The sequence below is a fragment of the Oncorhynchus mykiss genome, chromosome 4, assembly GCF_013265735.2.
Source record: "Oncorhynchus mykiss isolate Arlee chromosome 4, USDA_OmykA_1.1, whole genome shotgun sequence".
Taxonomy (NCBI): Eukaryota; Metazoa; Chordata; class Actinopteri; order Salmoniformes; family Salmonidae; genus Oncorhynchus; species Oncorhynchus mykiss.
This window is the reverse complement of record NC_048568.1, coordinates 12003004-12029598: the sequence shown is the minus strand read 5'-3', so window position 1 is coordinate 12029598 and position 26595 is coordinate 12003004. Positions and strand designations below refer to the sequence as shown.

The 26595-nt window shown below is 42.8% G+C and overlaps 1 protein-coding gene across 8 annotated transcripts in view; it reads right to left on the bottom strand.

The window, feature by feature from the left end:
* The window catches only part of myo6a (myosin VIa), a 95899-nt gene that overhangs the window by 45521 nt on the left and 23783 nt on the right, over positions 1-26595 (bottom strand). For all 8 annotated transcript variants that reach the window (XM_036975640.1, XM_036975642.1, XM_036975644.1 and 5 more), the window contains exons 3-12: positions 19908-19977; positions 19554-19627; positions 17333-17462; positions 16244-16349; positions 15941-15996; positions 15756-15853; positions 15458-15622; positions 9463-9543; positions 6496-6676; positions 3607-3751 (exon numbers count right to left, since the gene is read on the bottom strand). In XM_036975640.1, coding sequence (XP_036831535.1) covers positions 3607-3751; positions 6496-6676; positions 9463-9543; positions 15458-15622; positions 15756-15853; positions 15941-15996; positions 16244-16349; positions 17333-17462; positions 19554-19627; positions 19908-19977 — 1106 coding nt within the window. The remainder of the gene's footprint in view (positions 1-3606; positions 3752-6495; positions 6677-9462; positions 9544-15457; positions 15623-15755; positions 15854-15940; positions 15997-16243; positions 16350-17332; positions 17463-19553; positions 19628-19907; positions 19978-26595) is intronic.

Below are 26595 nucleotides of genomic sequence, written 5' to 3'. Positions count from 1 at the left end.
ATTCCTCCTTCTAGCACTGGTCCTCTGTAGCTCCGTTTTGCAAGCGCCGTACTCTGCAACGCCAGCATAGCGGGTTCGATTCCCAAGACCAACCATGTCTAAAACGTATGCAAGCATGACCGTTGCTTTGGATAAAAGCAGCTGCTAAAAATAGCATACTGTATGTTATAATTGAATACTTGCCTTTTCTGCATGCAAAGTACATTTAAGTATATCTCATCCAAAATCTACCATGTGGTCCGCACAAGGGGAAATTGGATTTGTCACCAGCAAAGAAACATAGCGCTAAGGCAAGAGACTTGAGCAATGGCGGCTGGTGAAATCAATAGCCTAACAATTCATAACAGAGGCAGAGTCCGTTTAAATAATCGTATGCATTCATCACCGTGGGTCTGCAAAAATACTGAGGGTCTGCTTGGTTTCCCAAACGGATAATTGGGTTATTGACATCTTGGGGAAAGAGTGATTGTGGTGTGATAAAGAGCCATGACAATGAGAGAAAGTATAAGCGTCAAAGAGCTCTGTGAAGGTACTGCGACGTCCCCAGAGCTTGGACTGCGGTCAAGTGCTCAGCTGAATACTCCGAGAAGACCGAGAGAGGGCTATGAATGCAGCGGAGCGTGAAATGTACACCGTGACTACCACGTGGACTGAAGCTTCTCGTCAAGCTTTACCTTCGCTTCTTTGTCGTGCACCTAAAAGGAAAACTCCACTCAAACTATATTTTTGGTATTTTTCTTCATTAGTCCACAATGTTTTGCATGTCAAGTCTAAGCTATTGTACTTCAAGATGCAAAGTGTCACTTGTCACATTAAGATGATGTAAAATGAATCATTGTGATTAAGTGGCAAGTGACACTTGCCTTCTAAAGTCTCTCCTTTCAGGCGGAAGAGAACCAGGATAATGCAGTACAAGTAGCACTTAGCCATTAAGTACTTAGAGAACGGCTATGTCCAAAAGACACCTCTAATGTCTTGAAGTGAGAGTTGATTTAAAGATTCTCCTCACATACACCTTCACCCCTCACACCCACACACAAACTCTTCGGGCAGGACTTATCCATTATCTCGTCCCCCCTGTGGATCTCCATTTAACACATCCCACAAGACAAGAACTCCCCATTATGATACCAGCATCACACCACCTCGTCTTACACCTTTGCCCCCTTAAGCTCTCAGTACACCTGGGCCCTCGCTCGCCCTCTCTCAACCACAAACCATGTTTCATTTATATTCTCCCAGCCAGTGAGAAACTAACGGTCCACAGCTAAAACATTTAAATACCAGGGTTAAGCCCTGGCCTCTCATTTACAAACCAAGAGGTATGAAATTCCAGAATACTAACAGTAGCGGGGGATGTGTGTATTCCCTATGAAGCTCGAGGTTATCCACCTTGCTCAATGATCTCCACAAAATTACCTCCGGCAGCATGTTATCAGGAAGTTGAGGGGCACACATCTTATTTAAATCACCGTTAAGAGTCTGGTACTGCACTGCGCATATGGGCAGGTTGAGAGAGTGGACTGACCCCACCTGGCTTTGCCGAGATGCCAAGTCCGCCAGTGAATTCACCGTGGTGGGGTCAACACGATTAACACCCCCCCCCACACACACTCTGCCTCGCACATAAACACCTTAAAAGCTAGTCCCTAAACAGGCTAACATTTAGTTACGGCTTTCCCCCTTACATAAGTCATAAAAATAGGCCGCTTAGTGGTGGAGCCACAGACCGAGAGAGCCGGTTGAAATCCTTACCCACCCTTTATAAGTCACTTAATGTAACTGTACTCACACATTGCGATTGCTGCTATTAATTAAACAAGCCACAGCACACCACTAATTAATTGCTTAATATTACGCCCTCAGAGGCTATGTCCCAAATCGCACCAGATCCCCCGCATTGTTCTTTTCACCAGAACAACATGGGCCCTTGTCAAAAATAGTGCACTATGTAGGGAATAGAGTAGGACACACCCTAAGACGCAGCCAGGCCCGTATAAAGCAGCAGTTAAAGCTTAACTACTGTGGTGAAGTGTCGCTCTCTCGCCACAAATGAGACAAACATTAGTGAGGGAGGACATAAGGGTAATTGCACATAGCGACTGGCTTGGCATTCAGGCTGGCGAGCTGAGGGAGCGCCAAGCTGCCCATACAACAATCACTGTCAGGCATAAGACAGGCTGGGCCACGGCTAAATGCACACAGGGCCTTGCCATAGATCAAGAACGAGGTATGCATCCCAAATGGTTCACTATTCCCTATATAGTGCACTTCTTTTGGCCAGGACTCATAGGGGTCTGGTCAAAAGTAGTACACTACAGAATATAGGGAATAGTGTGCCATTTAGGACACATACAGGGACTAGGGAAGGGCCCGTATTCATTAAAGTGGCTAGTTCCTATTTTTACTCAGAGGCACAGCACTACTGTTAGTGACAACTGCAGCACACACACACAATACAAATGCGCACACACACACGCATCTGTTGGTTCCTATGGTAACTGGCATGTGAACAGTAAGGCATTTGTTAACAGAGCATGAGTGCTAATCATGTGGACCTGACACCATCTGCACAAAGACAAGCCTTCCAATATAAATAGAAATATAGGCTAGAATCACCATATTGACACACATACTGTCTCACATCGGAACGTTTAGGAATTCAAACACATGTCACATGCAATTAAAGAACACAGGCGCTCCCTGTTATTTTGCCTGTCCTCTCATAAAAGGCAGTGCATGGTTCCCAAAAAACACCCTATAGGTCCTGGTCAAAAGTAGTGCACCATATAGGGAATAGGGTGCAATTTAAGATGCACCCTCAGTCCTCTCTCCATGCAAGGCTGTTGAGGAGAAGGAAGTGACTTAAAACAGAAATGCTATAGCGCTATACAGTACCAGTCAAATGTTTGGACACTCATTACAGGGTTTTATCTTTTCAATTTTCTACATTGTAGAATAATAGTGAAGACATCAAAACTATGAAATAACATGGAATCAGGTAGTAATTAAAAGTGTTAAATCAAAATATATTTTAGAATCTTCAAAGTAGCCACCATTTGCCTTGATGACAGCTTTGCACACTTGCACAGCTTTGCACATTCTCTCAACCAGCTTCATGAGGTAGTCACCTGGAATGCATTTCAATTAAAAGGTGTGCATTGTTAAAAGTTAATTTGTGGATTTGTTTTACTTTATTTCTTGATGCGTTTGAGACAATCAGTTGTGTTGTGACAAGGTAGGGGTTGGTATACAGAAGATAGCCCTATTTGGTAAAAGACCAAGTCCATATTATGGCAAGAACAGCTAAAATAAGCAAAGAAAAGACAGTCCATCATTACTTTAAGACATGAAGGTCAGTCAATCCAGAACACTTCAAGAACTTTGAAAGTTTCTTCAAGTGGAGTCGCAAAAACCATCAAGCGCTATGATGAAACTGGCTCTCACGAGGACCATGTCATAGTTTTGATGTCTTCACTATTATTCCACAATGTAGAAATTAGTTTTAAAAAATAAAGGAAAACCCTTGAATGAGTACGTGTGTCCAAACTTGACTGGTACTGTATGTAATAATAATGTTCAAAAAGTCATTATATGGTGACTTACTTGATAACTGTTCCTTTGGCGCCCCCTGCTGTGGTGAGCATGACCCTGGAGGTGAGGCTGACTCGCAGGTCCGACTCTTCCAGACCCAGCAGCTCAGCACAGTACTCCACAGTCTGGCTTGACTGGTTCTTTATGGTGCAGCCACCTGGTGGGCCAGACATACGGAGTGGTTACGTTGTAAGTAGCTAGTAAGGTTGTTAGCAACGTTGTAAGGATGACGTGTAGAATGATGTTGGCGGTTAGGAAGAATGTCAGTGATTTTATTGAAGACTGAGTAAACTCTGACCCTGGGTAAAGATGCATACAGTGATTGCACATATTGTACATTACAGCACGGTCTTGACATATGACATGGATTGCAGTTCAATACTGCCCATATCGATAACATCCATTCCGGCCATAGAGTCATTGATTCTGACAGACCGTCAATAAGGAAACAGCACGATCAAAGTCTGATACTCTTGCTAGCTGCGGGACTATTGCGTTTAAAAAAAAAAGAACTAGCTACGTACAGCAATCCAGCTTCACCCTAATCTGGTCTCAATTGTATTAGGACAAAGCCTACAAAACAATCTCGCATGATTTATCAGCACAGACGTAACCTTTTTGCCAATCTATTTCACAATGAAACAGGCTTCATTATTCCTGAACCATAGCACCCCATCACTGCCTAACGCTATGCATTTCATTAGTCTCCAACCGTGCCAGGGTTGGACAAGAGGTAGCTACAGATTTTACGCCAACGTGATATAACCACAAGGTTTTTGGTGTCCATTTTCTGGACATTACAGGAAAGCCCCGTACAAACCGCCGCCATAGATTTTTCAGCTAACCATTTCCTGGCGGTACTGTCTTCATTCTGTTATAAATGGCCGTTTCCAGTTGCAGGTGGTCCTACAAAAACCAGCAAGGAGGTTCCTCGCCATTTTAGCTTCCCAAATCTAACATTTCCCAGCATCTTCACAGGTACTAGTCGTTTCTATGCGACGCGGCCATGTGTAGAAGATGACATCTCAATTGACACAAAACATGGATTTATTCATATCTTTCAGAATGTATGTTTTTTTTTGTAGAACCACATGCAACTGGAAACTGACATTTCTAAAAGATACTTTCTTTTTGTCCAAATTGAGAAATTAAAATGGCCAAAAACAGGTTATTTCAAAATTATATGGCGTGGTTTGTGTGGGGCTTTCCTGTAACTGACACCCAACAATCTTTGGTTATATCACATTATCTGGCATACAGTCTGTAGATTGCAATAAGCAGGTGAGTGGGAAAGTAATGAGCTAAAATGGCTAGTTCAAGTGCAACACAGGATAAGGAGAACAGTTTCGGGAGGAGACAAAGGAGGGGATAATGGGAACTGTTTAAGGGTGACAGGAAGAAGGGGGACAATTTTAGGGGTGACAGGAAGGAGGTGATAAGGGGGATGTTTGGCTGGGGCGACACGGGAAGGAGGGGATAAGGGGTACAGTTTGGTGGTGACGACGGAAAAAGGGCGATAAGGGAGACAGTTTTCCGTGCGACACCAGAATGCCCTTCTCTCAAAAGGAGCTGAGGCAGGATATCCTGTGTTTCATGTCAGGGACAGGGAGCAGCAGGACAGTTCCCATCCTCATGATCATCATCTTCTCTGACTGGACTCTTTGCTTCAGGTCACTGTAAAAACGCGCCACGGGAGACTCCCACTGAGTACAAACTACTCGTTTTAAATGCTGCCGTGCTGTGCCGCTCTTACTCTCACAGAGGGGGGAAAAAAGAGAATTGAAAGGCAGTACGTTCGAGTTTCACTCTGATGTTCAAAAGGAATGGTCTATTCTCAAAGTGTGACCTTCCTTTGGGTTGTCGGAAACAGCATGTTGTGTAATGTGAAGTCAGTGGCTGGAGGAGAGCCTAAGACATTCACATCGTAATGAATCAGCCTTGCCAAATGAAAGAATATACTTGCCCTAACAACAATAATAGAAATCTATGAGATTATTCTGTATGATATTATTATAACCGTTGGGGACTTAACAAAGAGCGACACTCACAAAGAGACATGTGAAACATTTCATCAATTAATCCAATGGCTTTGTATCAATAATAAATGAATGGGAGGAGAATGACAAGTCCCAAGTGCCCTTGTGTCGGTGGCTCTTTGATAGTGAATAAAAGACATTTCAGACTACAACAAGAGGCCACGTGGGCCTTTAGAAGAAAGCTGAAGATTAAAGTAATTGATCACAGAGCAGAGTTTCCTGTGGACAACAGAAAAATGGCGCACCTACTGCAAGAACACAAAAGAAGACTTGTGTTTCTGGTCACGGCCCCTCATGATGAGTTCAGATTTTTTGTGTCCCACCCCCCCATCAAAATGTCCCATACCTGGACTAGACAGATGACTTATTGAGGCAACACCACACAAATGAGGAAAATGCAAAAAGGTATCTGCCAGCTCTCTGACAAAACACTACCACTTCCTCAGCATCCCTTAGACATCCTGTCCTGTGCCCTGGTGCTTTACTCATATTGTCACTGCACTGAAAGAGAGACAGCTGTGTCTTTGTTGTCGGTTAGTGTACCAAATAGTGAGTGGGGTGATATACTCTGACATCTTATAAGCCAGCCATCTGTTAAGAAAGCTTGCAAACAAGCATGCAAAAAAAACTATTGAAAGAATGAGGAGTCAGTGAGAGTGAGCGCGAGACCCGGCTCACATGACATGGAAACTATAATGAGCGCTGAGCGGAAGAGAGGGAGGGAGAGAGAGACCAAGACCCTGCTCACCTGATGTGGAAACTATAGTGAGCCGTGAACAAGTGAGAGACAAAGTGAGAGTGTGTGAGAGAGAAAAAGGACAGTCAGACGAAGAGACGGACAAAGACCGACAGACACCCTGCTCACCTGATGTGCTCCCTGCCTCCTCAAAGTCAATGTTGCCTAAGTGCAAAACCCCGGCCACCACTCTGAACAGGTCCAGCTTTTCCGTGTCATCCAGGCCGATCTTCTTCATGGCCCCGCACATCCTGTTGAAGTCCCCCTGGTCGTCCAGCAGAGGGTCCTTCAGGGGCCCAGATTTCAGGTGCTGAGGAACCACGGGGAGAGGATGGGTCAGTGACCAGGGTCACAAGCTCTTTACAGAAGGGGTACTGTCTCAAAGATTGAAGGCTTGCATTGTAGCCGTGTTAATGGTGTGCCCCAACGTCAATAAAATGACACAAAACATATTACCCTATAAAGTAATAAAAAATACCATCCATCTCCCTCACTGGCACAACTTTTTTGTTTAGATCCGAGATGAGGCAATGCTATTGGACTTTAAGCTAATTGGGCTGATTTTTTAAAATGGAATAAGCACATTAAACCTGCATGGAAGACAAAGTACATAACATCTCCTGCTCGCTGCGGTAGGAAGAGGAGCAAGGATAGTAAGGTAGAGCCCACACCTGGAAAACCAGCAACACAAAGAAGAATGTTACAGTACAATGGTATACTGGCATTGCAATAACAACATACAGTAGCTTCAAACACCAGATTAGAATGGCAGATAAATGGCTTTCATGATAATTGGGCTTCCCTAATATAAAATCGTTTTTTTTAAAAAGACGTACATTTGAATGGGTTTTGTGGCTAATGAGACACTCGTACGAATCCATCTCATCATTCAACTTAACACTCTTTAATTTTTTTTTCATGAAAGCAATAAACTGACATTCTGTAACTGAAGGTGGTTGCACTGGTTTATGAATGAACTCGAAGGCAATGAGTAATACGTTTCTGCATACAACAGTACAGAGCAGACATGGCCTTGTAAACAACAACCATAAGTTATAGGAGTGATAGGAGTGTGTAAGAGCAGTTTATTCTTCTCTACAGTAAAATTGATGGCCTAAGGTGATATGAAATGCAAGCCATTACAATAATGGAAACCAAGCAGTTTATTAAAAGCACATTTGAACACTTCATTCCCAATTATACAGTAGCTGCTTGGCTGCATTTCATGTACCGAGTAAAAGTTCCTTGGTTCCTTTACTTTCCAGTAACTTTTGGATATCAAATAGAAGGATAATATTGCCCCGAGTGCCAGTTTATTTATTTAGGTTTATTTGGCAGGGACGATGCACAACAAAAAAATATGTCTCAGAGCACTCAAATGATGCGTCCCACCAGATTTCGCTAATAGCTACTTTGCATCTGTAGTCCTCGACTACACCATTAAAAAACCCATTGTACTCTGACATTCTGGTCCAACTTTACGCTGGACACTAAATATGTGGTCCTTTTGACCTCAGGTGTTACACTCCAGAGAAAAATCCCATCATGCACTTAGAGAGAAAGCATGCAAGGAATCCACCACACTCAGCACCAATGTGAACCCAAACACAAAAAACAAAACTCCAAAATTCACATCATCATAAAATATAAAATAAATAATCCTTGTAACAGCACCAAATCTATAATCACCTGATCATCCTGTATTATATAGAGCAGAAGCAGTGCAAAGAGACATACAACCTTGATCAACAACAGTGACAGTAAACATAGTATAAAACGAGGGGTCCGTCCCAAATAGCACCCTATTCCCTAGTTAGTGCACTACTTTCGACCAGGCCTCACGGTGAATAGGGTGCCATTTGGAACACAGACAATGAGCATAAAGGCCTTATTCAGCATCGGTCACAACATGATTCTCTCTAATAGGCCAAACCCAGCATTTATCATGAACAGGTGCTTCCTGTGATCAAAAAGGTACAATCCTCCATGATCATACAACAAGCTTACACACCTCTCTGGAGACTGCCTTCTCCTGGTGTGAACCTAAAAAGGGGCCAAAGGTATCACCTACATATACTGTTCCTACCCGTCTAAAAGAGTCATCTGAAAACCATCTGCTTAGGTAAAACAGACGCTGAAAAACTCAGCCCAAAAAGTACTCAATTTGTTTGCTTACTGTGTAGTTTTAACTATAGAAATGGAAGTCATACTAAATTGTATGGTTTTAACCTACATGGTAGTATAACCTCTAGTAAAACATACGGCATCAGCAGCACAATTACAAAACATATTATCGGATTGAAAACGTCCACACTCATAGCCACGCTATTTTCTCCCACTGATGTCCCTGACTACATAGAATGGATTAATCATCAATGTCCCTCAAAGGGAGAAAGAGAGGCATACTGTTGTACAGAGCATTTCATAATAACAATAATAATTCATTACACTTGTGAGTCCTGAAGGGGTGTTGCAATAATGGAGAACTTATGCATAATTAATCAAAGGGAGAAGGCAAAGCAAGGAACTCATTTCGACTGAGCATAAAGAATTCTCATTGATACGGTACTTTCATCTATTCAAAAGGGGTGCTCATCTCATTGGCTCCTTTCTTAATTCAATTGTTTGCATTACATCTCAGATAAAGTGATACAAATAAAATAAAACAATTTGTAGGCAACTGGTGGGAGTTCTAAAACTTGTAAAAAAATATATTTAAGTGTCTCGTTCAGTTAAAATAAAATAAAAAGAGTCACTACATCATTGCATCCGCAGACCAAGAACAATGATCGTTATTTGACTGAGCAGGTCGTTTAGTAAAAGGTAAAAAGACATTGTGACAGATTCAGCGAGCAAGATCGGGATGAAAGAGTACGTTCTGTTATTTTCTCTCAGCACAGACAGTCGTGCCTAAGTGCATTTCCAGTTAGTTCTGGAGATGACAAACCATCTGTCATTAGACAGCCAAAAACTAAGCATCAGTGTGAGGATTTTCCTTTGTGGTTGTCCAGATATCTGGGAATACCCAGAGTAGCTAAAGACAATCAATATGGAAGGTACATGAAGGAGAGAAAGAGATTAAGACATGCACTGTACCTCTGGGCTCTTGCGGTTCTGAAGGATCTGTTTGTCTGTGTCCTTGTTTGCAAAGAAGCGAGTGCATCCTCTGTTCAAATACTGCAACACAGAGAAATATAACAATCAACAGAAGATTGCATGGATCAAGATACTGCCGTATGATATATATGCAACAATTTCAAAGATTTTAGTGAGTCACAGTTCATAAGGAAATCAGCCAATTAAAATAAAATTAGGCCCTAATTTATGGATTTAAAATGACTGGGCAGGGGCGCAGCCCAGCCGAGCCATGGGTGGGCCTTGGAGGGTTCCAGTTTGGAACCAGGCCCAGCCAATCAGAATTAGTTTTTCCCTACAAAGGGATATATTACAGACAGAAACACGCCTCAGCACCCTCTCAGACGACCCCGCAAGTAAAGAAGCCGGATGTGGAGGTCCTGGGCTGGCATGGTTACATGTGATCTGCGGTTGTGAAGCCAGTTGGACGTACTGACAAATTCTCTAAAACGACGCTGGAGTTGGCTTATGGTAGAGATATGAATATTAAATTCTCTGGCAACAGCTCTGGTGGACATTCCTGCAGTTAACATTCCAATTGCATGCTCCCTCAAAACTTGAGACATCTGTGGTGTTGTGACAAAACAGCACATTTTAGTGGCCATTTATTGGCCCCAGCACAAGGTGCACCTGTGTTATGATCATGCCGTTTAAATCAGATTTTTTTTATGCCACACGTCAGGTGGATGTATTATCTTGGCAAAGGAGAAAAGCTCACTAACAGGGATGTAAACACATGTGCGCTCAATTTGAGAGAAATCTTTGTGCGTATGGAACATTTCTGGGATCTTTTATTTCAGCTCATGAAACATTGGACCAACACTTTACATGTCGCGTTTATATTTTTGTTCAGTATAGTTAAAACTGGCCCTAAATCTATTGAATATCCCATCAACCTTGGTACAGGATGGTTTGTCAACACATCAAACACAATCCATTAGCAGTAATATGGGAAACTATGACTTTTGAAAGCCATTGGTAAGTAATACAGTGCCTAGTAAAAGTCTATACACCCCTTGCACAGTCTTCACATTTTGCTGCCTTAAAATTACATTAAAACATTTTAAAATTAGATTTCTGTTCCTACTGATGTGCACAACCTACTCCACATTTAAAAAATGAAAAGTTTTTTGAATAAGAATCTTTGCACAACATATATACATCATTATTGTCAAAATTGCTCAAGCTCAGTAAGTTTGGTTGGGTGTCATTGATGCCAGAACCATTCAATCATCTTCTCTGAGATTCAAGCACAATTAAGTCAGGCCTGAGACAGGACCAATCAGGAAAACTCAACACATATTGGAAAGCCAGTCTGGTGTGTCTTTAGCATAAAAAATGTGTGTAATTGTCCAGCTGAAAAATTGGACTCGATCCCAGGTTTAGGTTTTCAGAAGACTGAGGCAGGGTTTCCTCTAACTTTTTGTCTGGGCTTTGCTACTTTCATGTTTACTTTTATCCTAACAAACTCCCCAGTCCCTGCAGGAGATCGGCATACGCATAATGAAGTCTCTTTTTAATTTTTAACACTCTGCTCCAAATCATCCATTCTGTTTGCAACAAGGCTGTTAAGTAATACTGCAAAGACATTTACTTCATTAAAAACAACAGTCTTGGGTCAAATCATGTACAACAAAACAGAGTGAAACGCTCTGTATTTTCAAGTAGTGTGGTGGCAGCATCATGTCATGCATATGCTTGTCACTGGCAAGGAATGGAACATTTGTCAGGATAAAATATGTAAAAGGAGCAAAGCCCAGGTAAAAAGTTTGAGGAAAACCTGCCTTAGTCTTCTGAAAAGCTAACCCTGGGATAGAGTTTGATTTGTTATTGGAACAATACAATTTTAAAAATTACACACAGTACCAGTCCAAAGTTGACACACCTACTCATTAATGAAATAATACATATGGAATCACGTAGTAACCAAAAAACAAATGTTAAATTAAAACATGTTTTATATTTTAGATTATTCAAAGTAGCCACCCTTTGCCTTGACAGCTTTGCACACGGTATTCTCTCAACCAGCTTCACAGGGAATGCTTTTCCAACAGTCTTGAAGGAGTTCCCACATATGCTGAGCACTTGTTGGCTGCTTTCCATTCACTCTGTGGTCAAACTCATCCCAAACCATCTCAAATTGGGTTGAGGTCGGGTGATTGTGTAGGCCCTCCATCGCTCTCCTCCTTGGGCAAATAGCCCTTACACAGCCTGGAGGTGTTGGGTCATTGTCCTGTTGGTCCCACTAAGCCCAAACCAGATGGGATTGTGTATCGCTGCAGAATGCTGTAGTAGCCATGCTGGTTAAGTGTGCCTTGAATTCTAAATAAATCACAGACATTGTCACCAGCAAAGCACCCCCACACCACATCCTCCATGCTTCACAGTGGGAACCACACATGCGGAGGGAGATCTGTTCACCTACTCTGCGTCTCACAAAGGCACGGAGGTTGGAACCAAAAATCAAACATTTGGACTAAGACCAAAGGACAGATTTTCACCGGTCTAATATCCATTGCTCGTGTTTCTTGGCCCAAGCAAGTCTCTTCTTATTATTGGTGTCCTTTAGTAGTGGTTTCTTTGCAGCAACCACAAAGGCCTGATTGACACAGTCTCCTCGTAACAGTCGATGTTGAGATGTCTCTTACTTGAACCCTGTGAAGCATTTATTTGGCCTGAAATTTCTGAGATTGGTGACTAATGAACTTATCCTCTGCAGCAGAGGTAACTCTGGGTCTTCCTTTCCTGTGGCGATCCTCAGAGCCAGTTTCATCATAGTGCTTGATGGTTTTTATGACTGCACTTGAAGAAATGTTAAAAGTTCTTGATATTTTCTGTATTGAGTGACCTTCATGTCTTAAAGTAATGATGGACTGTCATTTGTCTTTGCTTAGTTGAGCTGTTCTTTCCGTAATACGGACTTGGTCTTTTACCAAATAGGGCTATATTCTGTATACCACTCCTACCTTGTCACAACACAACTGATTGGCTCAAACACATTAAGGAAAGAAATTCCATAAATTATTTTAACAAGGCACACTTGTTAATCGAAATGCATTTCAGGTGACTACATCATGAAGCTGGTTGGGAGAGTGCGCAAAGCTGTCATCATGGAAAAGGGTGGCTACTTTGAAGAATTTAGATAAAACAAATCAAAATATATTTTATCACACTTTTTTGGATACTACATAATTCCATGTTTTATTTCATAGTTTTGATTTCTTGACCATTATTCTACAATGCAGAAAATAGTAAAATAAATTTTAAAAAAAACACAAGAATGGCTTTCCATGAGGTGTTGAGAGTCCGAGTGGTCCTGCCTCAGAACAGACTTAAAAAAAGGCTTGAATATTGTTGTCCATCAATGACTCAGCCAAATTGATTGACCTTGAGCAATTTTGACAAAAACAAATGCTGCCCTGAGAGTTGTGCAAAGTTAGTAGATGTTCATAAAAAAACGATTACAGCTGTAATGGTTACGAAAGGTGCTTCCAACAAGCATCAACTCTGGTGAGTGAAGCATTGAGCAATAACTACATTTTTTATTTTTTTATTTAATTGGAAACGTTTTGATAATTGTAGCTCAACTTTGAAAATGTGGAGTAGGACAAAAAAATAAATAACTAATGTTATTCCCTTTTGAGGGTTCATGTGAAGGCAACAAAACGTAGCGATTGTATTTCCACATCACTGTCTCTCTATTTCCATGTAAAGTCTGTGTGGCCTGCACAGGCGTTCCACATGATGGATTACACTTCGCTGTGAGCGGATTTGCTGTTTACTTGGGTCTTGATCATTCACCATTTGTTCATGGCAAAGAGTGTATTTGGCACAAAATACGTTATTCCTCTCCGTAATTGCCTTTGTGCGACTTTTAATGACTTCTCAGTCGCTTGCTCCCTTCCTGCCTGTCACTAGAGATACGGGCCTGATGAGCGCGACGACAGTGTCCCAGGTGGGTAGGAGAGAATAACAAAACAGAACCCGGTTGCTTATCTTGTTTGTAGGAGACGAGTCATTTTCAGCTGGCCAGATGGAACGGAACAAAGACTTTAATTACAGAGATAGGCCTTGAGGAGGATTGTACATGTCGCGCTCCTTCTCTTCCCAGCCCTGTGCTCTACACTCCAGACAGGGCATATTCAGTAACAACACAAGGCTATAGAGCATAACAGACATCTTACAAAGCTCCACACAGCCCTGCTGCTAATCCCACTGGGTCTCTGCTGTGCACAAAAGTAATTGTTGTGATCAATACATAAAATGTCATTTTCCGTTTCCAGATCATCAGAAAAATGGTAGGACAGATAAGACTATTCGAGGAAGCAAGGGACCACGGTCGAGCAGAAGTACCTGGCTTACTGCCCAGAATGCTTCGCAGGGGAGATAAATCACAGAAATACAGGGAAACTATGGCCAAAAGCAGTACTTAAAATGACACAAATGAGAGGAGGCTGAAGAAAATTCTGACATTAAAGTGATGCCCAGCTGAAGAGAGGGGAGATGTAGGCTACCTTTGGAGCCACTCTGAAATGATGTGTCTGCAGCAAGTGATGTTGAAGGTACTGAAATCCTTTCTTTTCCCTGCAACTTCCTTCCTGTCTAGCTGCTCAAACTCTGTTTCAATTCCATGCGATGCTAATCTGCACTGGATGTGAAACAGAGAGCACATGGGTTGTCTGGGTGCTGATAATTCGATATAATTGCCAACGGTCAATAGTAATGTCCAAGTTGAGATTTCACTGCATCCCTCAGTTTGACTATCTCCATTATAGTGGATGATGTTCCTGTCAGGAGGTGGAGTCAAAGCACTTCATCTTCCTGAACAACTACTGGTGGTCTGCAGGGGTGTGCAGGTAGTTCACCATTTTTTGGAGTATTAATGCTATTCTGCAATTTTACATTAATTTCTACAATGACAATTGTTAATAATAATAATAATAGTAATAATAATAATAATAATAGTAATAATAATAACAATAATAATGCCTTTAATCTATTACATTCCCTGATAAAATATCTTGGTGGTCAATTTGAAGAAATGTGGCGCAGTTGATCACAATTTGGTGGTCCTCAGAACAGAAAAGGTTGGGAACCACCGGGCCTAAAGAGCCCTGGCGGGGAACTTTAAAAGAGGGGACCAATATTGGACAAAGCAGGAGGGGAGTTTGTACAACTTCCTTAAAAACCTGCCAGTTAACATAATGGGGTGTCTTAAAAGAATCTCATCCCCCTGACATGGATCTTTAGACCAATGACGGACAGAAATGGCAGGCACGGAGTTAGTACAACTGCCAGCTAATAACAGCAGAATTGGGTGTCGATAACACTGAGTCTGAGGGGAACCAGACAGGGAATTTTAATAAAGGATGAACGATAATGGACAAGGCAGGAAGAGAGTTTGTACAACTTCTCAAATAATCTGACAACTGACTATAACAGAATTGGCTTTTGTTTAATTAAAGCGCAATGAAATTGATTGTTATATTTGTGAAGTTTATGGCAAGAAAATAAGCCCTTCTTTAAGGATGGCTGAGACTGCCATCTAGTGGTCTCAGAGGTACGGCGCAACAATAAAAATGTATCCAAACAAGTATCGTGACTTAACATAAAATGATGCTATGAAAATGTCAATCCTAAACACCAAAACGTGAGTTTCCTTAATATTAACGAGGAGCTGTTGAGCTGACTGCTTGAGGTGGAGGAGCTGAGTCCTCACTCCCTCACACTGATACGAGGGTCAAGTAGTGTGTTTGAGGGGATCGCCCTTAGCAAGGAGCTGCGCCGGTTCACGAATCTCAATCACACGATGACTCGTTATTTGAGATGCAAGATGATTTGTAGATCAGCGATTCTGCGGAGCGCCTTACTCAGGTTGATCTTCTTGAGCGCACATGGCTCCAAGGAGCTAGCGAAAGGTGAGTGAGTTTTAGGCCGGCCGATAGGCCCCACTTACCCTGAAGGCATCTGGGGATTCCAGATGGAACTTGGTCCTGATGTCCTCTGAGGCTCCGGCACACAGCCGGTAGAAGATGTGATAGTTCCTCTCTTCCTGGCTCTGCTGGCAGATCCTGGACTTCTCCAGCAGGTAGTGGGACACAAAGCCTCCCACCACAGTATTCTGACCAGACAACACCGGTTCAATTAGCAGCAGACGTAGCCAAAGCAAACGCTCAAAAGTACTTTAACAATTTCAAATAGTATTTAAAACACTATTATCATGGTGTTGTCTGTTGACAGTGCTGCTGCTGTACCTTTTCATTGAAGTGGATCTCTACAAACTTCCCAAAGCGACTACTGTTATTATTCCTGACAGTTTTAGCATTCCCAAAAGCCTCCAGCAAGGGATTGGCTGTGGGATTGATAAAAAGAAATCAAAACACAAATCCATACAGTGTGGTATTAAGTCATGCTGCTGGGGAGTGAGATTTTGATGTACCTTCAACTATTCTCTCATCAATATCTTGACCTGTTCCATAGGACATTGTTAAGTATCTACAGGGCAGAAAAAAAAACATGTCAGAGTTAATGTGAATATTCTGACTGCACTTCTTTACACGAACCAATAGAAACAGCCTGCCAGATCAGACTGGGGTACGTCCCAAATAGCACCCTACTCCCCTATATAGTGCACTACTTTTGACTAGTTCTGGAAAATAAATGGTGCACTACATGAGGAATAGGGTGCCATTTGGGACACAGCCGGTCTGTTGACGATGCACAGAGAACGTCATGACTTTACCGAAGGACAAACTTGGTGTTTTCAGTCTTTCCGGCACCAGATTCCCCGGACACGATGATGGACTGGCTCATCTTCAGCACCCTCATGTCCCTATAGGCCTTGTCAGCTGACAAGAGACATCCAGCCATTAGACAGTTTATTTACACTACCTCAGTGACACAAAAAAAGTATCTCAATGGGATCATAAATGAAGTATACGGTTGCAATGGCCATGCAGAAGGTACAATGAATGCTCCTTGTACTTCTAAATGATTAGTGTTGACATCAGTAACACACACACACCACATCATCCAAATGGGATCCTCAAGATGGATGGCTGCATTGGCAAAGTCAAACTGTACATTGAATGTCAACTGGAAATAGGTCGCGAAATCACACTGAAAATATGCCAAGACACAGGAAGGCCAAAAAGATCAAGGACATCAAACCACCCGAGTCACGTCCTGCCCCCCCCCCACTATGATCCAGAAGGAGAGGTCAGTACAGGTGCATCAAAGCTGGGACTGAAAAACAGCTTCTATCTCAAGGACATCAGACTTAAATAGCCATCACTAGCCGGCTACCACCCGGTTACTCAATCCTGCACCTTAGAGGCTGCTGCCCTATATACATAGACATGGAATCACTGGTTACTTTAATAATGTTCACATACTGTATTCTATTCAACTTTAGTCAATGCCACTCAGACATTGCTCGTCCTAATATTTATATATTTCTGAATTCCTTTATTTTACTTTTAGATGTGTATTGTGATGTGTTAGATAACTGCACCGTTGGAGCTAGGAACACAAGCATTTCACTATGACCGCAATAACATCTGCTAAATGTGTATGTGACCAATAAAATGTGATTTTCAGAGCATAAGTGTATTGTGAAAATTACTATAGACTGCCCTCCAGTGGACAGATGTGAAAGTAACGCATTGTCAGCCCAACAGTGGCACAGAGACAGCTGTGTGCCTGCATCCCAAATGGCACCCTATTCCCTACATAGCGCACTGCTTTTGACTAGATCAAAGTAGTGCACTATATAGGGAAGAGAGTTCCATTTGGAATGCAGCCTGTGTGTTCCTTCCTCCCTAGTACTCACCGATAGCGTAGACGTGGGGCGGCAGGGTGCCCAGGGACCTCCCATGGTACTGTTTAATGGTCTCTGGAGCGTAGAGCTTTGGGAGGTCAACATACGGGTTCACTGCAATCAGGATATTGGCTACAAACGTCTGGGAGAAAATCAAAGGGAAACCTGAAGTCAGAAATACTCTAGCACAGAAGGTAGTTTTTAAGCAAGATACGGTACTAAGTGCTGAGCGATTAGTGCTTTTTGAGGTCGGTTCAGTTTCGTACATTTTTTAAAACAATATAATGCACCATACATTGTGGGTTGAATGATGTAACACAGAATAAAACAATTAATAAGTCCCATGATGGTAGTGACTGCCCGTAACGGCACTTATTAACCATCATTTATTCACATTACTTAACTATATTTTGTTAATGTATATTACATTTACTTTGTTTTATGACTTCATTCTATATCAGCATCTCATCTCTATAGAGATGAGGCATACTGACTGCTGAATACCAACTATCAAAATCACTTAAATCATGCATTTTCAGGTAGATATACCAAGCAAAGCAACAGCACGTTCCGTCTCTTTTCTCCCTCTCCATGTCTGCCCCACACAGACCGGACACGTAGGCATGCAATGGATTATGGTTATTGTAGTTCATATTATTTCTGCCATGTTGAAAACCACAACTCACACAGTTCAGGCTTCATCAGATTTCTCTCTAGAGAAACTGCGCATTGAGCTCACAGGAAAAAAAAGGAACATGGAATTCAAATAATTTAACTGATGTCAGCAAATTAGTTGTTTAAAAAGCAAAGAAATGACCAACATTTCAGTTAAATGCTCAATACACATCAAATGCTTTTGGGGTAAACACTTCTGATATAACACCCAGCTTTTCCTCAAGTACCTAACAAATCATGAGTCTCATCACTGCTAAAAGGAATTGTCTCACTGCATATCAGCCAAACACTTCCATAGAACACAGCAAGGCAGTTTCTCACTGCAGCCACTAGATGCCACCCGTTGGAAGACAAGTGTCCCATGACTCTCCTCTCCCCACCAGCTGGCATCCATGTCCCCCTGCCTGCCTGCCTGGCTGTCACCTCAGAGGACCTAATTAAGTTCAGTGGGGAACAGGATAGCGCTCCCAGGCTCTGCTCTGCTCCCTGGCCAATTACAAAAGGGGTAGACACAGGGGCCAGCAGGGAGACTGATGACAAGCGCTAGCTGTGTCAGTGTGTGTATATGTGTTGTGTCCCCTCCCTGATGGACGGTGTGAAGGCCTTGTCGTTGTCACTCTGGGCTGCCTGTCAGGTGGCTGCTGGGTGGGAGGGTAGTTACAGTGACACGCGCTATAACGGTGTGTGTGTGCGCGCGTCAATGTAACGGCCCTCGCGCCCATCAGCCACCGGACATGCAGCCCAGAGTGACAACGATAAGACCGTCACGCCGTCCATCAGGGAGGGGACACAACACATGCAGTAAAGTACAGCAGGCATAGAGAGACAGAAGTGGCTGAGGCGACAGGGCTTTAGCATGATAATGAGTGAGTGTTCGATCGGCCTTGCCACTACTGGTTCAACCTGTTGGAACAAGACTGATGGGGAAGACAGCAGGATTCACACTGCCGTTCAAAAGGTTGGGGTCACTTCGAAATGTCCTTGTTTTTTGAAATAAAAAGCACAAAAGAAAGAACATCAAATTGATCAGAAATACAGTGTAGACATTGTTAATGTTGTAAATGACTATTGTAGCTGGAAACGGCTGATTTTTAATGGAATATCTACATAGGCGTACAGAGGCCCATTATCAACAACCATCACTCCTGTGTTCCAATGGCACGTTGTTAGCTAATCCAAGTTAATCATTTTAAGAAGTCTAATTGATCATTAGAAAACCCTTTTGCAGTTATGTTGGCCTTCTAGGCAGAGTTCCTCTGTCCAGTTTTTGTTCGTTTGACCATTGACCTTAATATTTTCTTTTTATTGGAAAGTCAGACACGGCCTTTTCTTTGCAACTCTGCCTAGAAGGCCAGCATCCCGAAGTCGCCTCTTCTGTGTTGACGCTGAGACTGGTGTTTTGCAGGTACAATTGAATGAAGCTGCCAGTTGACTTGTGAGGCGTCTGTTTCGCAAACTAGACACTAATGTACTTGTCCTCTTGCTCAGTTGTGCACCGGACCCAAAACTTTTGAACGGCAGCGTAAATACAGGTTAGGTCTGTTATAAAAGTACTTACATAAATTTTGTCTTTACTATACCGCACGCGGATGTTGTTCAGTAGAGTGGCTTCATTCAAGTACATCAACGAACCTGAAAAAACAGTAAATCACAAGCTGTCAAGAAGAGGACGGATCAAAATGGAAAACACAATGTCACAAAATGGCATTCCTAAATCCGCAGTGGATTTATTTTTTTTGGGGGGGGGGGGGGGGGGGTAACAGTTTCAGGGTTGTAAATTGAGTTCATTACTTGCTGCAAAATCACTTAGGTGCCCATTAGGGCAACTTTATGTGATGGTAAGAAACAAAAACCTTGTGCTGGAGACTTCTTGTAAAACAATAGCAGTGTTGGTGCTATAAAAAAAACTCACAGTTGTCTTCCACATGCTTGTTGACATCATCCTCAGCTGGGAACACTTGGTTGATCTGGGCCGTAAAGCTCTGTCAAAACAAGATGGACGTGAAACAGGGTTGAAATCTGTTCAATTGAAGCATTTCACCGTGCTGTTCTCTTTCCAATGCATTAAAGTTGGAGTAGTTCAACGAAGTACATAAAAAGTATGTGGCCTAAAATACCAAATAACGCACAAAGGAGAGACACACACACACACACACACGAGTAAATAAACCCATTAAGTCTACTTTGACTCCGATCAATGTGCCTGCTTTTAAAAAATACAAGTCAGTAACCTTTTTCCAAGTCAGTTAACGTGCTCTTTCATCAATCCCCAAGTTTCCCCAACGGCCACTCAAATACTGACTGTTCAGAACGCCATTGCTTCAAAAAGCCCTGGTGTATGCAGCAGTGAGTGACACGTCAAGGGACAATTAATTATTTGGAGAGAGCGGCAGAAACAGGATCTGGGAGTAACTAGTGAGGCGCTGTGGAGACTGGCTGCAAGCAGCAGCCCCTCCCCTATTCAGGCCCATGGTTGTTGGTCAGCACCTCCACTGCAGAGCACAGCCACCATGCATTATCAGTACACGTGCATGGCCCAGGACAAACAATACGGCTAGCTACATGTTCCCATAGGCAGGGCTTGAGATGTGAGGCTGGTGTGTTTAACTCATAGCATGTGCTTTTAAGGTGAACACATCTGGCGAGTACTATGGGTTATTTCAGAATCAAAAGCACACTGCAATTGCAAGTTAGCGTGACTCCGTATGTGAGAGCGCACTAGCAGTTCAGCGTAGTTGATGAGTTTCCTTACTCAATCCACCAATAGGTTCCCTTCTTCGCGAGGCATTGGAAAAACTCCCTGGTCTTTGTGGTTAAATCTATATTTGAAATCCACTGCCCGACTAAGGGACCTTACAGATAATTGTATGTGTGGGGTAGAGGTGAGGCAGTGATTCAAAAATCATGTTAAACACCATTACTGCACAGAGTGAGAGTCCATGCAACTTAAGCAAATGTTTACTCCTGGAATGATTTAGTCTCGCCATAACAAAGGGGTTGAATATTTGACTTAAGACATTTCAGCTTTTAATTTATTCCGAAAACATAATTCAACTTTTGACATTATGGGGTATATTTGTGTAGGGCAGTGACTAAACATGTCAATTGAATACATTTCAGGCTGTAACACAACAAAATGTGGAAAAGGTCAAGGTGTATGAATAGTTTCTGAAGCTATGCAGTGCATTCATGTTTATGGAACTATGAACAAACACAGTGGACTACTTGGATAACCAAAGCTAGTGAAAGGTGCAGCCAGCCATCCTTTCTCCTTCTGCATGGATACATTCTTCTTACCCAATTCAGAGACGCCAACTGTTTTAGCGCCTAGTGACGATGGTATCTTCTGACCGAGGGAGTTTTGGTAAGAGCCCAGACGCTTGCTGTAAACATTAACACGCACAACTTGCCTTCCTTATGTTTCTAAAACAGTACCGCATCTTTCATATCAGTGAGAATATAAATATTATACAAATATATATATTTTTTAATTAAAAACTTTAAATTACTACACACCTTTATAGGGTTAGTGTTCCCACCGGGGCATATCCCAATGTTACAGCGCTTGTTTAAGGAAAACAGACAAAAGGCCGAGGTGAACGCCTGTGCTAATTCGCCATCTAGTGTGCTCCAAGCGTCACTACGGAAGTGTAGTTGTCAGATGGACACACAGCCTTATGGATCTGTGCATAACTGCTACAGTAAAAGTGTATATTTTTTTATTAGAAGGGTTATCTTTCTCGCAGATGAAAGATAAGTGCCATATGTTGTTTTCGAAAGCCGTATCGCAAGCGATGATTGACGTTTCTAAACATTAAAGCGCATGTGAACTACAATCCCGGCGCTGAGTTAACTGGTAAAAACTGTAGGGAGAAGGCAGAATGCAGCCTGGAGTTTGAGAGCTACATTCTCCTGGCCTGCCCCTAACACAGCACCAGCTAAAAGCCTTCTGCAATTTTACCTTGTCCATTCCACACGTGGCAAAAACATTTCTTCACCAGGGGGGAAAAAACGTACATGTTTAACAAATATTTTAGAAGTTCGTTTGGGGAACATATGTGGGGTGACCTTAGGCGGGTCAGGCGGGTTGCAATGTGTGTAGCTAACTAGGCCAAGCCAGACATAGCATTGCGTCCCAAATGGCACCCTATCCCCTACATAGTGCACTTCTTTTGACCAGCGCTCTGGGCACTATGTAGGGGATAGAGTGCCATTTGGGACACACACAGCCCGTGCTAGCTCCCTCCTGCGGGCCATGGGGACCTGTTGGCATCTCCTCTTCTGGGCCAGCAATTTAGGTATCGTCTCAATTGGCACGCAATTCCCTATTTAGTCCACTACTTTTGAAAGTATTGCACTATACAGGAAATAGGGTGCTATTTGGGATGTGTCCTTAGTGTCTCCAATAGAGGCACTGCAAGAAGGTTTTAAAACATCCAAGAGTGGAGATGCCAAGGTGACGTACAGTCAGTTCATTCTTCCTGCACTGACATGTGCCACATTCTGGGCCCAAACTGGCAGGATTCCAAAGCACTGAGCCACATGGGGTGACTGAAGGCAAGAGTAAAAGGAGAGGGAGGTGGGGAGGTGGGGAGGGACGAACGGTGAGGCAATGCCCCCTTGAATTTAAATACGTCCCTCACCCCTCCCTCTTCACAGACACCAAGGCAGAGCGAAACAGTGAGAAAAAAATATATATATATCCCTATTCCCTTTATAGGGCACCCATTTCAAACAGGGCTCTGGTCAAAATGAGTGCACTATATAGGAAATAGAGTTCCATTGGGGACACATGACCTAACGTTGTGGGCCACAGAGTCAGCCATTGTGGCTCAGGCTGTGTGTGTGTGTGACACGGTGTCATGCACTGAGCAGCCCCTCTCTCCTGACAGCCAGCCCCCCCCCCAGGGGTCTGCCAGGCTGCGTACACCGCTGCTGCTCTGAGCGGACTGGGTGTGGAGGAAGGGAGCTGTAGACTGGCACTAACTGGCTGCTGCAGGAACAGAAGACACATTGTGCCCCTCAGACTGCCTGTTACAGCACAGAACGGACCATAAATTCCAGAGAACGGACTCTTCCGTTACAAATGACTGGAACACACACGTACAACTTCCTTCATAATAAAAGATCTGACGGAGTCTGATGATTTATGGGCCGGATGTAAACACTAGAAGTGAGCAAATTGAGGAGGACGTTCACTTTATGACAAAGCCACACAAGGAAGTACGAGTTACCATAGAAACTGGGTTTCGCTAACGTCAAGAGCTTTAGCGTAATACATTATCTAGTGAATTAGCAGTGGCTGGTGGCGTCGAAGGGAAAGCCTACTTGACTAGGTAAGAGCCACTTTACCTCAGACACTGGGGCTTCATTTTGTACCAGTGGAGGGTAAACGACTAAACTACAGCCTCTGGGAGATTTGATGTTTCACTAGTATGTTAGCTAGTGGAGGGTCTTCGTGTCAAGATATGTTTCCATTAACTTCTCCAGCGATTTTTGGTCGACTTTAAAAAAGTTAATAGAAAATAGATGTGACAATTGACTGTCGGTAAAAATAATTTTAAAACAATTTTTTACAAAAACCTAGTGTCAAATAAAAGTGGTTGAAGTGTTTCCATTATCCATTTATGAGAGGAATCGGCAACTGGCGGCCCCCCTTTTGAAGGTCCTCGGATCAATTCCCTGCCCCACCCAAATTAAAAATACATACCCTACTTGACCAAAAGTATGTGGTCATCTGCTTATTGAGCATCTCATTGCAAAATCATGGGCATTAATATGTAGTTGATCCCCTCTTTGCTGCTATAACAGCCTCCACTCTTCTGGGAAGGCTTTCCATTAGATGTTGGAACATTGCTGCGGGGACTTGCTTCCATTCAGCCACAAGAGCATTAATGAGGTCGGGCACTGATTTTGGGCGATTAGGCCTGACATGCAGTCGGCGGTCCAATTGAGGTCAGGGCTCCAGAGAGCACGTTTACAATGCTCAAAAGTCCAATGGCAGCGAACTTTACTCCACTCCAGCTGACGCTTGGCATTGCGCATGGTGATCTTAGGCTTGTGTGCGGCAGCTCGGCAATGGAAACCTATATGATGAGCGCGTGTGGCCTACCCGCTTCGCGACTGAGCCGTTGTTGCTCCTAGACGATTCCACTTCACAATAACAGCACTTACAGTTGCCCGGGGGGCAGCTCAAGCAGGGCAGAAATTGGACAAACTGACTTAAGTGGCATCCTATGAAGGTGCCACGTTGAAAGTCACTGAGCTCTTCAGTGAGGCCATTCTACTGCCAATGTTTGTCTATGGAGATTGCAGGGTTGTGTTCTCGATTTCATACTCCAGTCAGCAATGGGTGTGGCTGAAATAGCCAAATCCACATACTTGTGTGTGTGTGTGTGTGTGTATACAGTGGGGCAAAAAAGTATTTAGTCAGCCACCAATTGTGCAAGTTCTCCCACTTAAAAAGATGAGGCCTGTAATTTTCATTATAGGTACACTTCAACTATGACAGACAAAATGAGAAAAAAAATCCAGAAAATCACATAGTAGGATTTAATGAATTTGCAAATTATGGTGGAATATAAGTATTTGGTCACCTACAAACAAGCAAGATTTCTGGCTCTCACAGACCTGTAACTTCTTCTTTAAGAGGCTCCTCTGACCTCCACTTGTTACCTGCATTAACGGCACCTGTTTGAACTTGTTATCAGTATAAAAGACACCTGTCCACAACCTCAAACAGTCACACTCCAAACTCCACTATGGCCAAGACCAAAGAGCTGTCAAAGGACACCAGAAACAAAATTGTAGACCTGCACCAGGATAGGAAGAGTGAATCTGCAATAGGTAAGCAGCTTGGTTTGAAGAAATCAACTGTGGGAGCAATTATTAGGAAATGGAAGACATACAAGACCACTGAATCTCCACGCAAGATCTCACCCCGTGGGGTCAAAATGATCACAAGAACGGTGAGAAAAAATCCCAGAACCACACGGGGGGACCTAGTGAATGACCTGTAGAGAGCTGGGACCAAAGTAACAAAGCCTACCATCAGTAACACACTACGCCACCAGGGACTCAAATCCTGCAGTGCCATACGTGTCCCCCTGCTTAAGCCAGTACATGTCCAGGCCCGTCTGAAGTTCGCTAGAGAGCATTTGGATGATCCAGAAGAAGATTGGGAGAATGTCATATGGTCAGATGAAACCAAAATATAACTTTTTGGTAAAAACTCAACTCGTCATGTTTGGAGGACAAAGAATGCTGAGATGCATCCAAAGAACACCATACCTACTGTGAAGCATGGGTGTGGAAACATCATGCTTTGGGGCTGTTTTTCTGCAAAGGGACCAAGACGACTGATCCGTGTAAAGGAAAGAATGAATGGGGCCATGTATCGTGAGATTGAGTGAAAACCTCATTTCATCTTCAATGCCCTTGCTGATGGAAGGTGGCTGGGTCTTTCAGCATGACAATGATCCCAAACACACCGCCCGGGCAAAGAAGGAGGGGCTTCGTAAGAAGCATTTCAAGGTCCTGGAGTGGCCTAGCCAGTCTCCAGATCTCAACCCCATAGAAAATCTTTGGAGGGAGTTGAAAGTCCGTGTTGCCTAGCAACAGCCCCAAAACATCACTGCTCTATAGGAGATCTGCATGGAGGAAAGGGCCAAAATACCAGCAACAGTGTGTGAAAACCTTGTGAAGACTTACAGAAAACGTTTGACCTCTGTCATAGCCAACAAAGGGCATATAACAAAGTATTGAGAAACTTTTGTTATTGACCAAATACTTATTTTCCACCATAATTTGCAAATAAATTCATAAAAAATCCTACAATGTGATTTTCTGGATTTCTTTCTCATTTTGTCTGTCATAGTTGAAGTGTACCTATGATGAAAATTACAGGCCTCTCATCTTTTTAAGTGGGAGAACTTGCACAATTGGTGGCTGACTAAATACTGTTTTGCCCCACTGTGTGTGTGTGTGTGTGTGTGTATGTGATATAGATAGATAGATAGATATATATATATATATATATATATATCTATCTATATACACACACAGTGCCTTGCGAAAGTATTCGGCCCCCTTGAACTTTGCGACCTTTTGCCACATTTCAGGCTTCAAACATAACGATATAAAACTGTATTTTTTTGTGAAGAATCAACAACAAGTGGGACACAATCATGAAGTGGAACGACATTTATTGGATATTTCAAACTTTTTTAACAAATCAAAAACTGAAAAATTGGGCGTGCAAAATTATTCAGCCCCCTTAAGTTAATACTTTGTAGCGCCACCTTTTGCTGCGATTACAGCTGTAAGTCGCTTGGGGTATGTCTATCAGTTTTGCACATCGAGAGACTGACATTTTTTCCCATTCCTACTTGCAAAACAGCTCGAGCTCAGTGAGGTTGGATGGAGAGCATTTGTGAACAGCAGTTTTCAGTTCTTTCCACAGATTCTCGATTGGATTCAGGTCTGGACTTTGCCTTGGCCATTCTAACACCTGGATATGTTTATTTTTGAACCATTCCATTGTAGATTTTGCTTTATGTTTTGGATCATTGTCTTGTTGGAAGACAAATCTCCGTCCCAGT